The sequence below is a fragment of the Acomys minous genome (genome assembly GCF_964271855.1).
Source record: "Acomys minous genome assembly, chromosome: 12".
In the NCBI taxonomy this organism is placed as follows: Eukaryota; Metazoa; Chordata; class Mammalia; order Rodentia; family Muridae; genus Acomys; species Acomys minous.
The window spans coordinates 19913280-19929285 of NC_140493.1; the positions used below are offsets into that span (position 1 = coordinate 19913280).

At 53.5% G+C, this 16006-nt stretch overlaps 2 protein-coding genes across 2 annotated transcripts; both read left to right on the forward strand.

Moving 5' to 3' along the window:
- The first annotated feature begins 410 nt into the window (after nt 1-410).
- Nucleotides 411-5320, forward strand: LOC311578542 (cytochrome P450 2D3-like). The gene is made up of 9 exons (XM_084748450.1): nt 411-782; nt 1711-1897; nt 2165-2329; nt 2409-2569; nt 3228-3404; nt 3544-3685; nt 3905-4092; nt 4438-4579; nt 4681-5320. Exons 1-9 carry the CDS (start codon nt 594-596, stop codon nt 4857-4859), a joined length of 1530 nt encoding a protein of 509 aa, XP_084604576.1. The 5' UTR covers nt 411-593; the 3' UTR covers nt 4860-5320.
- A 5003-nt stretch (nt 5321-10323) lies between these two features.
- Nucleotides 10324-14806, forward strand: LOC311579780 (cytochrome P450 2D3-like). Its single transcript, XM_084750623.1, has 9 exons — nt 10324-10643; nt 11582-11840; nt 12047-12199; nt 12264-12439; nt 13098-13274; nt 13414-13555; nt 13775-13962; nt 14308-14449; nt 14551-14806. The coding sequence occupies exons 1-9, from the start codon at nt 10455-10457 to the stop codon at nt 14727-14729; spliced, it is 1605 nt and encodes a 534-aa protein (XP_084606749.1). The 5' UTR covers nt 10324-10454; the 3' UTR covers nt 14730-14806.
- Nucleotides 14807-16006: the final 1200 nt, after the last annotated feature.

Below are 16006 nucleotides of genomic sequence, written 5' to 3' on the forward strand. Positions count from 1 at the left end.
GTGCAGGGTGACCAGCAGTTGTCCTGAGTACATGTGCATTTTGCGTCATTTTTCTGTTTTCTTAATGGATTACATTGGCAGTAGCTGCCTTCCCCCACTGCCCCTCACTCACACACAGGCTGCAGCTGTCTTCCCCCACTGCCCCTCACTCACACACAGGCTGCAGCTGCCTTCCCCCACTGTCCCTCACTCACACAAAGACTGCAGCTGCCTTCCCCCACTGCCCCTCACTCACACACAGGCTGTAGCTGCCTTCCCCCACTGCCCCTCACTAACCACAGGCTGCATGTGTGGCACAACAGATAATTTTACTGCACAACATAATTGTCCACCTCAAAGCAGAGTCACCTGGATATACCCCCTCCATGTTCAGCCAGAAGAACCATTAAGTCAGCTCCTGGAAGGGACTCACTCTCTCTGGCTCCTCCCTACACTTGAACAAACAAAATTTGGCTGGAGCAGAGGACAAAGGGCAGCTCTGGCACTCCTTTATAAGGTAGCAGTATCCAACCTTGGGACTTCTGGTCCTAGGTGTCTGTGGTGAGCGTTGTCCCTTGTTCTTTAGGAAGCCTGGGGAGCAGTGGCGCGCAGCCATGGAGCTGCTGACTGGGACTGGCCTGTGGCCCGTGGCCATATTCACAGTCATCTTCATATTGCTGGTGGACCTGATGCACAGGCGCCAGCGCTGGGCTGCCCGCTACCCACCAGGCCCTGCACTGTGGCCTGTGCTGGGCAGCCTGCTGCAGCTGGACTTGGAGAACATGCCGTATAGCATGTACAAGGTGAGTGACTTAGTGCTGGGAGGTAACAGAGGATGCAGTGTCCATTGGAGCAGGTAGTGTAGTGGGAGTGGAGCCACAGGTTACACAGGGTATTGTGCCCCTGAGAGAACCACCCCTTCCTGGTGGTGGCACTTGGACTTTCTTGGGCAACAGTTTTGAGGCACAAAGTCCAGGAGGTGAGGCAGGATGTGACAGCAGGTTCAAGGGTGATTGGACAGGGCAGCAGTCATAGAGGTCCCAAGTCCCTATGATCCTGTCTGTCATAGGTGAGGTCTTAGCATGGTGCCAGGTCCCAGGTCTAGCACAGCCTGTCAGTCAGCACAGCAAATGGACAGAGGGCTGTGGCTGGTGACTCTTGCTGCTGTGTGCTCTGTGGCCTCACTGCCCATCTAGAGGAACCTGAGTTTCCTCATATGTCGTGAGATGCTAAGGGGCCCAGGACAGTGTTGGGGTCTGGGATGGTCTCAGCTGGGTGATCACATCTACTGTGAGTCCTTTGCTGAACTTAAACAATGAGATGCCAGGCCTGGAGGGTTGACTCTGCTGTTAAGAGCACTTGCTGCTCCTCCAGAGGTCCTGAGTTCAATGCCCAATAACCAAATGGTGACTCACAACTATCTGGAATATGATCTGTTGCCTTATGCTGGTAGGCAGGAAGACAGAGTACTTATTTACGAAAATAAAAACATCATGAAAAAGAAAGAAAAAAGAAAAGAAGGCACAGTTTTAAGATGCCAAGTCTCAAGCTAGGGATGAAAGTAAGAGGAAGAGCATTCTCCCAGGACATATGAAGACCAAACTTCAATAACAAGCAACACACACACACACACACACACACACACAAACTATGCCAATGCTAGTGCAGCGAGCCTGGTTCTAGGCCCCACAGGGACCTACACTTCCTAAGTGCTCTGTCCCTCTGCTTCAGCTTCGAAACCGCTATGGTGACGTGTTCAGCCTGCAGATGGCCTGGAAGCCTGTGGTCGTCATCAATGGACTGAAGGCCGTGCAGGAAGCTCTGCTGACCTGTGGAGAGGACACTGCTGATCGCCCTAAAATACCCATCTTTCAACACTTTGGCCATGGACACAAAGCTCAAGGCAATGGGCTGCTGGGTGGGGGAGGGGAGGCAGTCATAGCATCAGAGCCAGACATGGTGGGTACTGGGCAGAGGAAGGACAGGGCCTGATACAGGTGACAAGCAGTTAGCGACTCAACTAGCAGCCACTGAAATCCATCATGGAGCCTACGTAGCGGGCTAGGAGGTGGTAGACGTGGGTTTTGGAGGAAGGTAGGACGATATAAGTGATGCTCGTCCCAGAGCAGATGACTAATGGTGGGAGCAGTTGATGGCACAGCCAGGTGTCTTTGCTTACACACAGATGTGTCCACAGGTGTGGTCCTTGCACCTTATGGGCCCGAGTGGCGAGAGCAGCGGCGGTTCTCTGTGTCCACCCTGCGCAACTTCGGCCTGGGCAGGAAATCGCTGGAGCAGTGGGTGACAGAGGAGGCTGGCCACCTCTGTGACGCCTTAGCCGACCAGGCTGGTGGGTGACTGGTGGGGTGTGCGCATGGGCACAGCGAGATCGCACTGAGAACATGACTAACTGGCATCTCCGCTCCCAGGGCGTCCCCTCAGTCCCTACATGCTCCTCAGCAAAGCCGTGTGCAATGTGATCGCGTCCCTCATTTACGCCCGCCGCTTTGAGTATGGAGACCCTTCCCTCATCAACATGCTAACAACATTGGAAGAAAACATGGGAGAGAATATTGGCTTGCTTCCCGAGGTAGGGGGCTTGGGGCAGCCTGCGGAACCACTTCTGTGCCATCCATCCTCCCAGAGGAGCCTTAGGCAGGGGATTTGGAGAGCAAGACTTCTAGAAATGTCTACCACAGGAATAAAAGCATAGAGCTTGACAAACCTGGGACAAACGCAGGGAAAATGTGGGCCAAGGTCAGGTGTCCAGAACAGGGACAGCCGGCGCCCTCTGTCTATATGGAAGCTACAAAAGCCTGGGGAAGGTTCAGAGTAGAATATTCCTTCTGTTCACCCTGGGAACCAAGAGTCTGAGGCTGGAACTAAAGAGGAGACAGGAGATGAGAGGAGCGCACCGGGCCTTGTGGGAGAGGCTGGAAAGTGAGACTGCTTGAGATCAACATTGAGCAGAGGAACCCAGGGGCCAGAGAGATGCACAGTGGGTAAGGGAGCTGGCCAAGCAAGCCTGGCACTTGAGTGCAGTTGTAAGGACACAAGTGACTCTGTTTGTTTTCCTCTGACCGCAACATTCTTGTCGTGGCCACAACACTCTCCACATCATGCATATACAAGCACACATTGAAATAATAATGATTATCATTATTATCATTAATAGAAATCTTATTTACTTCACACATTAAATTAAAAGGCAACAATACCGCCCAGCACCTTGTCTGTGTGTGTTACAGGTTCTGAACACGATCCCAATTCTCCTGCGCATCCCGGGGTTGGCCGACAAGGTCTTCCCTGCACAAAAGACATTCATGACTATGGTGGATACGCTGCTAGCTGAGCACAGGAGGACCTGGGATGTTGACAAGCCACCTCAAAGCCTAACTGATGCCTTCTTGGCTGAGATGGAGAAGGTGAGAGATGGTGAGCTGTGGTGTCCAGCATGTCGTGGCTAACCCAGTGACCCCCAAGCGTGGCCTCCTGCAGACACTGGCTGGGTATCATGGGCCTTTTCCCTCTTTGCTCTGAGTCCACTGTCTCTCTCTGGCCCAGGCCAAGGGGAACCCTGAGAGCAGCTTCAATGATGCCAATCTACGTCTCGTTGTCTCTGATCTGTTTGGTGCTGGGATGGTGACCACGTCAACCACGCTGTCCTGGGCCCTGCTGCTCATGATCCTGCACCCGGATGTGCAGCGTGAGCCTGGCTGGGCTGGGAAGAAAGGAGGAGGAGGGACGAGGCAGTGTCCTTAAGCTTCCCTGGGACACTTGTGACTCCTGGCCCAGGATTGCCCCAGACTCCAGCCCGGGTGATGGCCATCTTTCTCTCATGGACCCAGCCCTTAGCAGAGAGGAAGTAGAGGGACAAGGGGAATCTCCCTGGGGCTCCTTCACTGAGGGGATGCTGTCCTTCCAGGTCGTGTCCAGCAGGAGATTGATGAAGTCCTAGGGCAGGCGCGGCGCCCAGAGATGGCTGACCAGGCCCACATGCCCTACACCAATGCTGTCATCCATGAGGTGCAGCGCTTTGCCGACATCATCCCATTGAATTTGCCACACATGACGTCACGTGACATTGAAGTACAAGGCTTCCGCATCCCGAAGGTAGGCATGGGCCCTCCTACCAATAGCATGGCCACTAGCAAACAAAGGAAGGAAAGGCCAAATCTCATGCGCCCTGGATTTCCATGTGGTGCTGCAACCATCCTGGGTGTGAGTATGCTGCAGCCGTTCCTGGGAGTCCTCGGGGAAACTGGGTGTCCAATGAGATGATCCACGGTGGAGAATGGGAGCAGACGTGGATGAAGCACTAGTTTCCAAGGTCACCCATCACCCATGAAGGAGCTGCGGTACTCTGACGAAGGGACTCAGTGTGTGGAGGTGGAAGAGGTTGTGCATGCAAATTAGGGGCCCCACCCCAGTCCATACTGACATAGTGTCTCCCGCCAGGGCACGATGCTCATCACGAACCTGTCCTCGGTGCTGAAGGACGAGACCGTCTGGGAGAAACCCCTCCAATTCCATCCTGAGCACTTCCTGGATGCCCAGGGACACTTTGTGAAGCCTGAGGCCTTCATGCCATTCTCCGCAGGTGCCCGCGGGGTGCCTGGCTCCCTGTGTCTTCCCAGGGTGCCTCTGAGGGTGGAGATCCTACCAGGACCCAGACTAACCAAGCCTCTCTCCCACCCTCAGGCCGCCGCATATGCCTGGGGGAGCCCCTGGCCCGCATGGAGCTCTTCCTCTTCTTCACCTGCCTCCTGCAGCGCTTTAGCTTCTCCGTGCCCGATGGACAGTCCAGGCCCAGCGACCAAGGCATCTTTGCACTGCCAGTTACTCCAAAGCCTTACCAACTCTGTGTAGCCCTGCGCTAGCAGGGCCAGTAGCTCCACCTTCTGCTCAGCTTGGGCTGATTGAATGTTCAATAAACAAGTTCTGTGGCTGCACCTCAGACTCCTGGTCCAATTCCCATCCTTGTCTCAACTGTGTCCCAAGTCTTCAGTCCACAGACAGACCTGCCCCTCTATCTGGTCAGCCCAACCTAGGAGCAACCTTAATGTTGTGAGAAGAGAGATTCTTGACACAGAACAGTGGCCTTCAGTATCCAGTGTGGGCGGATGAAGCAAGAAGGTTGCAAGTTCAAGGCCAGCATGGGCATTCTAGCCTAGACTACTTTGAGATGCTTTCTCATAAAGGGGGTGGGGAGCTAAATAGTCACAGGAAGTGATGAAGGAAGGAGGAGGAAATGAGAGGGAGGAGGCACGAACTAACCCAGACTCCAGCAACAATCAGAGACGAACTTTCTCGCTTGGACTCAATCCTTACTTTCGTTGTTACACAGAGGCAAAGGGCAGAGCTTCACTGAGGGGACGCTGTCCCTCCAGGCATAGTCCAATGAGAGATTGATGAAGTCAAAGGACAGGGGGGGGTGACCCGAGATGGCAGACCAGGCCCCCATGTCCTACACCAATGCTGCCATCCATGAGGTGCAGCGCTTTGGGGACATCGCTCCATTGATTTTTCCCCGCCACACATTCCGTGACATTGAAGTCCAGGACTTTCTCATCCCCAAGGTAGGCATGGGCCCCTCTGCTCTGCATCCCCAAGGTGATGTTCCTGCCACTGCCTCCTAAGGGCTAGGATTACAGGCATGCACCACCACACCTGGCATTAATGTCATCTCGGCTTTATTTTGTTAAGGCATCACTAATACCCACAAACCTTGCCATTATTGTTGTGCTTGGAATCGAACCCAAGGCCTTATGCATACTCAGCACACATCAGTGTACCACACTCCAGAGTGTATGTGTGCATGTTGATTTGTGTTCTATGTAGGCACATGTGTGTAGTGTAGGCTTAGGCATGTGTAAGGAGTGTTGGCATGTGTGTGGTGTTTAGGCAAGTGTGTGGTGTGTAGGCATGTGTGTGGTGTGTAGACATGTGTGTGGTGTGTAGGGTGTGGTGTGTAGGCATGTGTGTGGTGTAGGCATGTGTGTGGTGTGTTGGCATGTGTGTGGTGTGTAGGCACGCGTGTGGTGTGTAGGCATGTGTATGGTGTGTAGGCATGTGGGTGGTATGTAGGCATGTGTGTGGTGTGTAGGCATGCGTGTGGTGTGTAGGCATGTGTGTGGTGTGTAGGCGTGTGTGGTGTGTAGGCATGTGGGTGGTGTGTAAGCATGTGTGTGGTGTGTAGGCATGTGTGTGGTGTGTAGGCATGTGTTTGGTGTGTAGGCATATGTGTGGTGTGTAGGCATGTGTGTGGTGTGTAGGCATGTGGGTGGTGTGTAGGCATGTGGGTGGTGTTTAGGCCTGTGTGTGGTGTTTAGGCATGTGTGTGGTGTGTAGGCATGTGTGTGGTGTGTAGGCATGTGTAAGGAGTCTTGGCATGTATGTGGTGTATAGGCATGTGTGTGGTATGTAGACATGTGTGTGGTGTGTAGGGTGTGGTGTGTAGGCATGTGTGTGGTGTAGGCATGTGTGTGGTGTGTTGGCATGTGTGTGGTGTGTAGGCATGCGTGTGGTGTGTAGGCATGTGTATGGTGTGTAGGCATGTGGGTGGTATGTAGGCATGTGTGTGGTGTGTAGGCATGCATGTGGTGTGTAGGCATGTGTGTGGTGTGTAGGCATGTGTGTGGTGTGTAGGCATGTGGGTGGTGTGTAGGCATGTGTGTGGTGTGTAGGCATGTGTGTGGTGTGTAGGCATGTGTTTGGTGTGTAGGCATGCGTGTGGTGTGTAGGCATGTGTGTGGTGTGTAGGCATGTGTGTGGTGTGTAGGCATGTGTGTGGTGTGTAGGCATGTGTGTGGTGTGTAGGCATATGGGTGGTGTGTAGGCATGTGGGTGGTGTGTAGGCATGTGGGTGGTGTACAGGCATGTGTGTGGTGTTTAGGCATGTGTGTGGTGTGTAGGCATGTGTGTGGTGTGTAGGCATGTGTAAGGAGTCTTGGCATGTGTGTGGTGTATAGGCATGTGTGTGGTGTGTAGACATGTGTGTGGTGTGTAGGGTGTGGTGTGTAGGCATGTGTGTGGTGTAGGCATGTGTGTGGTGTGTTGGCATGTGTGTGGTGTGTAGGCATGCGTGTGGTGTGTAGGCATGTGTATGGTGTGTAGACATGTGGGTGGTATGTAGGCATGTGTGTGGTGTGTAGGCATGCATGTGGTGTGTAGGCATGTGTGTGGTGTGTAGGCATGTGTGTGGTGTGTAGGCATGTGGGTGGTGTGTAGTCATGTGTGTGGTGTGTAGGCATGTGTGTGGTGTGTAGGCATGTGTTTGGTGTGTAGGCATATGTGTGGTGTGTAGGCATGTGTGTGGTGTGTAGGCATGTGGGTGGTGTGTAGGCATGTGGGTGGTGTACAGGCATGTGTGTGGTGTTTAGGCATGTGTGTGGTGTGTAGGCATGTGTAAGGCGTGTTGGCATGTGTGTGGTGTGTAGGCATGTGTGTGGTGTGTAGGCATGTGGGAGGGATTTCGGCATGCGTGTGGTGTGTAGGCATGTGTGTGGTGTGTAGGCGTGTGTGGTGTGTAGGAATGTGGGTGGTGTGTAAGCATGTGTGTGGTGTGTAGGCATGTGTGTGGTGTGTAGGCATGTGTTTGGTGTGTAGGCATATGTGTGGTGTGTAGGCATGTGGGTGGTGTGTAGGCATGTGGGTGGTGTGTAGGCATGTGGGTGGTGTACAGGCATGTGTGTGGTGTTTAGGCATGTGTGTGGTGTGTAGGCATGTGTGTGGTGTGTAGGCATGTGTAAGGAGTCTTGGCATGTGTGTGGTGTATAGGCATGTGTGTGGTGTGTAGACATGTGTGTGGTGTGTAGGGTGTGGTGTGTAGGCATGTGTGTGGTGTAGGCATGTGTGTGGTGTGTTGGCATGTGTGTGGTGTGTAGGCATGCGTGTGGTGTGTAGGCATGTGTATGGTGTGTAGGCATGTGGGTGGTATGTAGGCATGTGTGTGGTGTGTAGGCATGCGTGTGGTGTGTAGGCATGTGTGTGGTGTGTAGGCATGTGTGTGGTGTGTAGGCATGTGGGTGGTGTGTAGGCATGTGTGTGGTGTGTAGGCATGTGTGTGGTGTGTAGGCATGTGTTTGGTGTGTAGGCATATGTGTGGTGTGTAGGCATGTGTGTGGTGTGTAGGCATGTGGGTGGTGTGTAGGCATGTGGGTGGTGTACAGGCATGTGTGTGGTGTGTAGGCATGTGTAAGGAGTGTTGGCATGTGTGTGGTGTGTAGGCATGTGTGTGGTGTGTAGGCATGTGGGAGGGATTTCGGCATGTGGGTGGTGTGTAGGGTGTCGTGTGTAGGGCGTGGTGTGTAGACATGTGTGTGGTGTGTACACATGTGTCATGTGTCAACATGTGTGCTGTTGTGTAGGTTTGTGTACATGGGCAGCAGGTAGTACAGAAGCCTCTGCAGAAGCAGTTCTCGCTGCTTCTACAACATGTCAGCCTGTGTGGTGGGGCTCACATCCCTGCATGCACCTCTTCAACACCACAGGAAGTCACAAAACCAAAGCCCATCTATTTGGGGAGATCTCTCATGACGGAACCAGCTCTAAGTGTGCTCAATGTCTCAAGGTGGTCTCCTCAAATAAGGTGAGGAGTTCTCCTTTGATGAATGTGAGGTGTCATTCCCCATTTCTTTTCATTAATTTTGGTAAAATGTGAGGAGTTTTAAAGCTCAGATCACGAATGCAAAATTGTTAGGATCAGGCGCCCCAATTCTTAGAAGAGATTCTTGTCTCTTCCAAGTCAGTTTCTGCCTGGGACCTGACTGATACACTGCTGTTGCACCTTGATTTCCTTTTCCATTCACTTTTGTCTTTTCAATATTTTTCTCATTTTTTTACTTGAGTTTTCAATCAAAAGAATTACAAATTCTGTGTTGCACACCAAGTGTGCATCATCTCAAGAAACAGTTCAGTGGCTTTGGATTGCATAGGTAACATCCTATCATAATTGCCCATAGTTCTGAGGAGGCCTCACACCATGAGGGGTACAGTAACCATCTGGGAAGGGAAGCTTCACCAACCCTAAGCAACCTCCAGTCTCCATTACCCAAACTAAGCCTTCCCAAGGCAGCACCCAGATGTCACTGTCCTCCCAGTGAGTGAGGTCATAGTACCCAGGCTGACTGGGTTAGCACTTCCCACCATGCCTAGGAAGAGGAGAAGAACCTGGGAAGGGCTCTTAGACTCACTGCTGGTCTTCACAATGAAGCCAGCACAGGGAAATGGCTCACAGGACAGAGTCCAGGAGACACCTGCCCAGGGTCCATTTGTCCAGTTCCTCTGGAGGACAGAGGACAGAGATTAAGTATGTGTTGCCTGTGTACAGAGAACTGCAAATCTGGGAGCACCAATGACCCCTGATGGCCAGGGACTCAGCTCCAGCTTCCTGTGGCAGAACTGGCTCACCAGTGCAGCTGGCATGAGAACAGAACCCAAGCCCCCTAGAAGTCACATGACCCCAGTACCTTAGAGGCCACATGACACTGGCCAACCACAGTGGGTCACATGGCTGAGGGCAAGTGGACTGGGGGTGAAGGGAAACAGACAGTGCTAGCAGGCAGCTGTGTAGCAGAGCATCGAGGTCACCTCCCAAGCGTAGGTGACATACTAGGGAACCCTTTACAGCTGAGGATTACATTGGCCCCAGCTGCTTTCACCCACTGCCCCTCACTCACCACAGGCTGCAGCTGCCTTCCCCACTGCCCCTCACTCACCACAGGCTGCAGCTGCCTTCCCCCACTGCCCCTCACTCACCACAGGCTGCAGCTGCCTTCCCCCACTGCCCCTCACTCACCACAGGCTGCAGCTGCCTTCCCCCACTGCCCCTCACTCACCACAGGCTGCAGCTGCCTTCCCCACTGCCCCTCACTCACCACAGGCTGCAGCTGCCTTCCCCCACTGCCCCTCACTCACCACAGGCTGCAGCTGCTTTCCCCCACTGCCCCTCACTCACCACAGGCTGCAGCTGCCTTCCCACACTGCCCCTCACTCACCACAGGCTGCAGCTGCCTTCCCCCACTGCCCCTCACTCACCACAGGCTGCAGCTGCCTTCCCACACTGCCCCTCACTCACCACAGGCTGCAGCTGCCTTCCCACACTGCCCCTCACTCACACACAGGCTGCAGCTGCCTTACCCCATGGCCCCGCACTCACCACAGCCTGCATGTGTGGCACAACAGATAATTTTACTGCACAACATAATTGTCCACCTCAAAGCAGAGTCACCTGGATATACCCCCTCCATGTTCAGCCAGAAGAACCATTAAGTCAGCTCCTGGAAGGGACTCAATCTCTCTGGCTCCTCCCTACACTTGAACAAACAAAATTTGGCTGGTGCATAGGACAAAGGGCAGCTCTGGCACTCCTTTATAAGGTAGCGGGATCCAATGCTGAGACCTGTAGTCCTAGGTGTTTGTGGTGAGCTTCTCACTTGTTCTTTAGGAAGCCTGGGGAGCAGTGGCCCGCAGCCATGGAGCTGCTGGCTGGGACTGGCCTGTGGCCCGTGGCCATATTCACAGTCATCTTCATATTGCTGGTGGACCTGATGCACAGGCGCCAGCGCTGGGCTGCCCGCTACCCACCAGGCCCTGCACCGTGGCCTGTGCTGGGCAACCTGCTGCAGCTGGACTTGGAGAACATGCCGTATAGCATGTACAAGGTGAGTGACTTAGTGCTGGGAGGTAACAGAGGATGCAGTGTCCATTGCAGCAGGTAGTGGGAGTGGAGCCACAGGTTACACAGGGAATTGTGCCCCAAGAGGGACCAGTTTCCTGCTGGCCTACACTGGGACTTTCTAAGGCATAAATTTGAGGAACAATGACCAGAGGGTGAGGCAGGATGTGACAACAGGTTCAGGTCTGGTTAGACAGGGCAGCAGTCATAGAGGTCCCAAGTCCCTATGATCCTGTCTGTCATAGGTGAGGTCTTAGCATGGTGCCAGGTCCCAGGTCTAGCACAGCCTGTCTGTCAGCACAGCAAGTGGACAGAGGGCTGTGGCTGGTGACTCTTGCTGCTGTGTGCTCTGTGGCCTCACTGCCCATCTAGAGGAACCTGAGTTTCCTCATATGTCGTGAGATGCTAAGGGGCCTAGGACAGTGTTGGGGTCTGGGATGGTCTCAGCTGGGTGATCACATCTACTGTGAGTCCTTTGCTGAACTTAAACAATGAGATGCCAGGCCTGGTGGGTTGACTCTGCTGTTAAGAGCACTTGCTGCTCCTCCAGAGGTCCTGAGTTCAATTCCCAATAACCAAATGGTGACTCACAACTATCTGGAATATGATCTGGTGCCTTATTCTGGTAGGCATGAAGACAGAGTACTTATTTACGAAAATAAAAACATCATGAAAAAGAAAGAAAAAGAAAAGAAGGCACAGTTTTAAGATGCCAAGTCTCAAGCTAGGGATGAAAGGAAGAGGAAGAGCATTCTCCCAGAATACAGGAAGACCAAACTTCAATAACAAGCAACACACACACACACACACACACACACACACACACACACACACACACAAACTATGCCAATGCTAGTGCAGGGAGCCTGGTTCTAGGCCCCACAGGGACCTCCACTTCCTAAGTGCTCTGTCCCTCTGCTTCAGCTTCAAAACCGCTATGGTGACGTGTTCAGCCTGCAGATGGCCTGGAAGCCTATGGTCGTCATCAATGGCCTGAAGGCCATGCAGGAAGCTCTGCTGACCTGTGGAGAGGACACTGCTGACCGCCCCGAAATACCCATCTTTCAACACATTGGCCGTGGACACAAAGCTCAAGGCAAAAGGCTGCTGGGTGGGGGAGGGGAGGCAGTCATAGCATCAGAGCCAGACATGGTGGGTACTGGGCAGAGGAAGGACAGGGCCTGATACAGGTGACAAGCAGTTAGCGACTCAACTAGCAGCCACTGAAATCCATCATGGAGCCTACGTAGCGGGCTAGGAGGTGGTAGACGTGGGTTTTGGAGGAAGGTGGGAGGATACAAATGATGCTCATCCCAGAGAAGACGAGGAATATGGGAGCAGTGGCCGGCACAGCCAGGTGTCCTTGCTTACGCACAGATGTGTCCACAGGTGTGGTCCTTGCACCTTATGGGCCCGAGTGGCGAGAGCAGCGGCGGTTCTCTGTGTCCACCCTGCGCAACTTCGGCCTGGGCAGGAAATCGCTGGAGCAGTGGGTGACAGAGGAGGCTGGCCACCTCTGTGACGCCTTAGCCAACCAGGCTGGTGGGTGAGTGGTGGGGTGTGCGCATGGGCACAGCGAGATCGCACTGAGAACCTGACTAACTGGCATCTCCGCTCCCAGGGCGTCCCCTCAGTCCCTACATGCTCCTCAGCAAAGCCGTGTGCAATGTGATCGCGTCCCTCATTTACGCCCGCCGCTTTGAGTATGGAGACCCTTCCCTCATCAACATGCTAACAACATTGGAAGAAAACATGGGAGAGAATACTGGCTTGCTTCCCGAGGTAGGGGGCTTGGGGCAGCCTGCGGAACCACTTCTGTGCCATCCATCCTCCCAGAGGAGCCTTAGGCAGGGGATTTGGAGAGCAAGACTTCTAGAAATGTCTACCACAGGAATAAAAGCGTAGAGCTTGACAAACCTGGAACAAACGCAGGGAAAATGTGGGCCAAGGTCAGGTGTCTAGAACAGGGACAGCCAGTGCCCTCTGTCTATATGGAAGCTACAAAAGCCTGGGGAAGGTTCAGAGTAGAATATTCCTTCTGTTCACCCTGGGAACCAAGAGTCTGAGGCTGGAACTAAAGAGTAGACAGGAGATGAGAGGAGCACACCGGGCCTTGTGGGAGAGGCTGGAAAGTGAGACTGAGTGAGATCAACATTGAGCAGAGGAACCCAGGGGCCAGAGAGATGCACAGTGGGTAAGGGAGCTGGCCAAGCAAGCCTGGCACTTGAGTGCAGTTCCAGTAATGACACAAGTGACTCCGTTTGTTTTCCTCTGATTGCAACATTCTTGTCGTGGCAACAACACTCTCCACATCATGCGTATACAAACACACATTGAAATAATGATTATCATTATTATTATTATTAGAAATCTTATCCACTTCACACATTAAATGAAAAGGCAACAAGACCGCCTAGCACCTTGTCTGTGTGTATTGCAGGTTCTGAACACGTTCCCAATTCTCCTGCGCATCCCGGGGTTGGCCGACAAGGTCTTCCCTGCACAAAAGACATTCATGAGTATGGTGGATACGCTGCTAGCTGAGCACAGGAGGACCTGGGATGCTGACAAGCCACCTCAAAGCCTAACTGATGCCTTCTTGGCTGAGATGGAGAAGGTGAGAGATGGTGAGCTGTGGTGTCCAGCATGTCATGGCTAACCCAGTGACCCCCAGACGTGGCCTCCTGCAGACACTGGCTGGGTATCATGGGCCTTTTCCCTCTTTGCTCTGAGTCCACTGTCTCTCTCTGGCCCAGGCCAAGGGGAACCCTGAGAGCAGCTTCAATGATGCCAATCTACGTCTCGTTGTCTCTGATCTGTTTGGTGCTGGGATGGTGACCACGTCAACCACGCTGTCCTGGGCCCTGCTGCTCATGATCCTGCACCCGGATGTGCAGCGTGAGCCTGGCTGGGCTGGGAAGAAAGGAGGAGGAGGGACGAGGCAGTGTCCTTAAGCTTCCCTGGGACACTTGTGGCTCCTGGCCCAGGATTGCCCCAGACTATGGCCTGGGTGATGGCCATCTTTCTCTCATGGACCCAGCCCTTAGCAGAGAGGAAGTAGAGGGACAAGGGGAATCTCCCTGGGGCTCCATCACTGAGGGGATGCTGTCCTTCCAGGCCGTGTCCAGCAGGAGATTGATGAAGTCCTAGGGCAGACGCGGTGCCCAGAGATGGCTGACCAGGCCCGCATGCCCTACACCAATGCTGTCATCCATGAGGTGCAGCGCTTTGCCGACATCACCCCATTGAATTTGCCACGCCTGACGTCACGTGACATTGAATTACAAGGCTTCTGCATCCCTAAGGTAGGCATGGGCCCTCCTACCGATAGCATGGCCACTAGCAAACAAGGGAAGGAAAGGCCAAATCTCATGCAGCCTGGATTTCCATGTGGTGCTGCAACCATCCTGGGTGTGAGTATGCTGCAGCCGTTCCTGGGAGTCCTCGGGGAAACTGGGTGTCCAATGAGATGATCCACGGTGGAGAATGGGAGCAGACGTGGATGAAGCACTAGTTTCCAAGGTCACCCATCACCCATGAAGGAGCTGCGATATTCTGACGAAGGGACTCAGTGTGTGGAGGTGGAAGAGGTTGTGCATGCAAATTAGGGGCCCCACCCCAGTCCATACTGACATAGTGTCTCCCACCAGGGCACGATGCTCATCACGAACCTGTCCTCGGTGCTGAAGGACGAGACCGTCTGGGAGAAACCCCTCCAATTCCATCCTGAGCACTTCCTGGACGCCCAGGGACACTTTGTGAAGCATGAGGCCTTCATGCCATTCTCCGCAGGTGCCCGCGGGGTGCCTGGCTCCCTGTGTCTTCCCAGGGTGCCTCTGAGGGTGGAGATCCTACCAGGACCCAGACTAACCAAGCCTCTCTCCCACCCTCAGGCCGCCGCATATGCCTGGGGGAGCCCCTGGCCCGCATGGAGCTCTTCCTCTTCTTCACCTGCCTCCTGCAGCGCTTTAGCTTCTCCGTGCCCGATGGACAGTCCAGGCCCAGCGACCAAGGCATCTTTGCACTGCCAGTTACTCCAAAGCCTTACCAACTCTGTGTAGCCGTGCGCTAGCAGGGCCAGTAGCTCCACCTTCTGCTCAGCTTGGGCTGATTGAATGTTCAATAAACAAGTTCTGTGGCTGCACCTCAGACTCCTGGTCCAATTCCCATCCTTGTCTCAACTGTGTCCCAAGTCTTCAGTCCACAGACAGACCTGCCCCTCTATCTGGTCAGCCCAACCTAGGAGCAACCTTAATGTTGTGAGAAGAGAGATTCTTGACACAGAACAGTGGCCTTCAGTATCCAGTGTGGGCGGATGAAGCAAGAAGGTTGCAAGTTCAAGGCCAGCATGGGCATTCTAGCCTAGACTACTTTGAGATGCTTTCTCATAAAGGGGGTGGGGAGCTAAATAGTCACAGGAAGTGATGAAGGAAGGAGGAGGAAATGAGAGGGAGGAGGCACGAACTAACCCAGACTCCAGCAACAATCAGAGACGAACTTTCTCGCTTGGACTCAATCCTTACTTTCGTTGTTACACAGAGGCAAAGGGCAGAGCTTCACTGAGGGGACGCTGTCCCTCCAGGCATAGTCCAATGAGAGATTGATGAAGTCAAAGGACAGGGGGGGGTGACCCGAGATGGCAGACCAGGCCCCCATGTCCTACACCAATGCTGCCATCCATGAGGTGCAGCGCTTTGGGGACATCGCTCCATTGATTTTTCCCCGCCACACATTCCGTGACATTGAAGTCCAGGACTTTCTCATCCCCAAGGTAGGCATGGGCCCCTCTGCTCTGCATCCCCAAGGTGATGTTCCTGCCACTGCCTCCTAAGGGCTAGGATTACAGGCATGCACCACCACACCTGGCATTAATGTCATCTCGGCTTTATTTTGTTAAGGCATCACTAATACCCACAAACCTTGCCATTATTGTTGTGCTTGGAATCGAACCCAAGGCCTTATGCATACTCAGCACACATCAGTGTACCACACTCCAGAGTGTATGTGTGCATGTTGATTTGTGTTCTATGTAGGCACATGTGTGTAGTGTAGGCTTAGGCATGTGTAAGGAGTGTTGGCATGTGTGTGGTGTTTAGGCAAGTGTGTGGTGTGTAGGCATGTGTGTGGTGTGTAGACATGTGTGTGGTGTGTAGGGTGTGGTGTGTAGGCATGTGTGTGGTGTAGGCATGTGTGTGGTGTGTTGGCATGTGTGTGGTGTGTAGGCACGCGTGTGGTGTGTAGGCATGTGTATGGTGTGTAGGCATGTGGGTGGTATGTAGGCATGTGTGTGGTGTGTAGGCATGCGTGTGGTGTGTAGGCATGTGTGTGGTGTGTAGGCGTGTGTGGTGT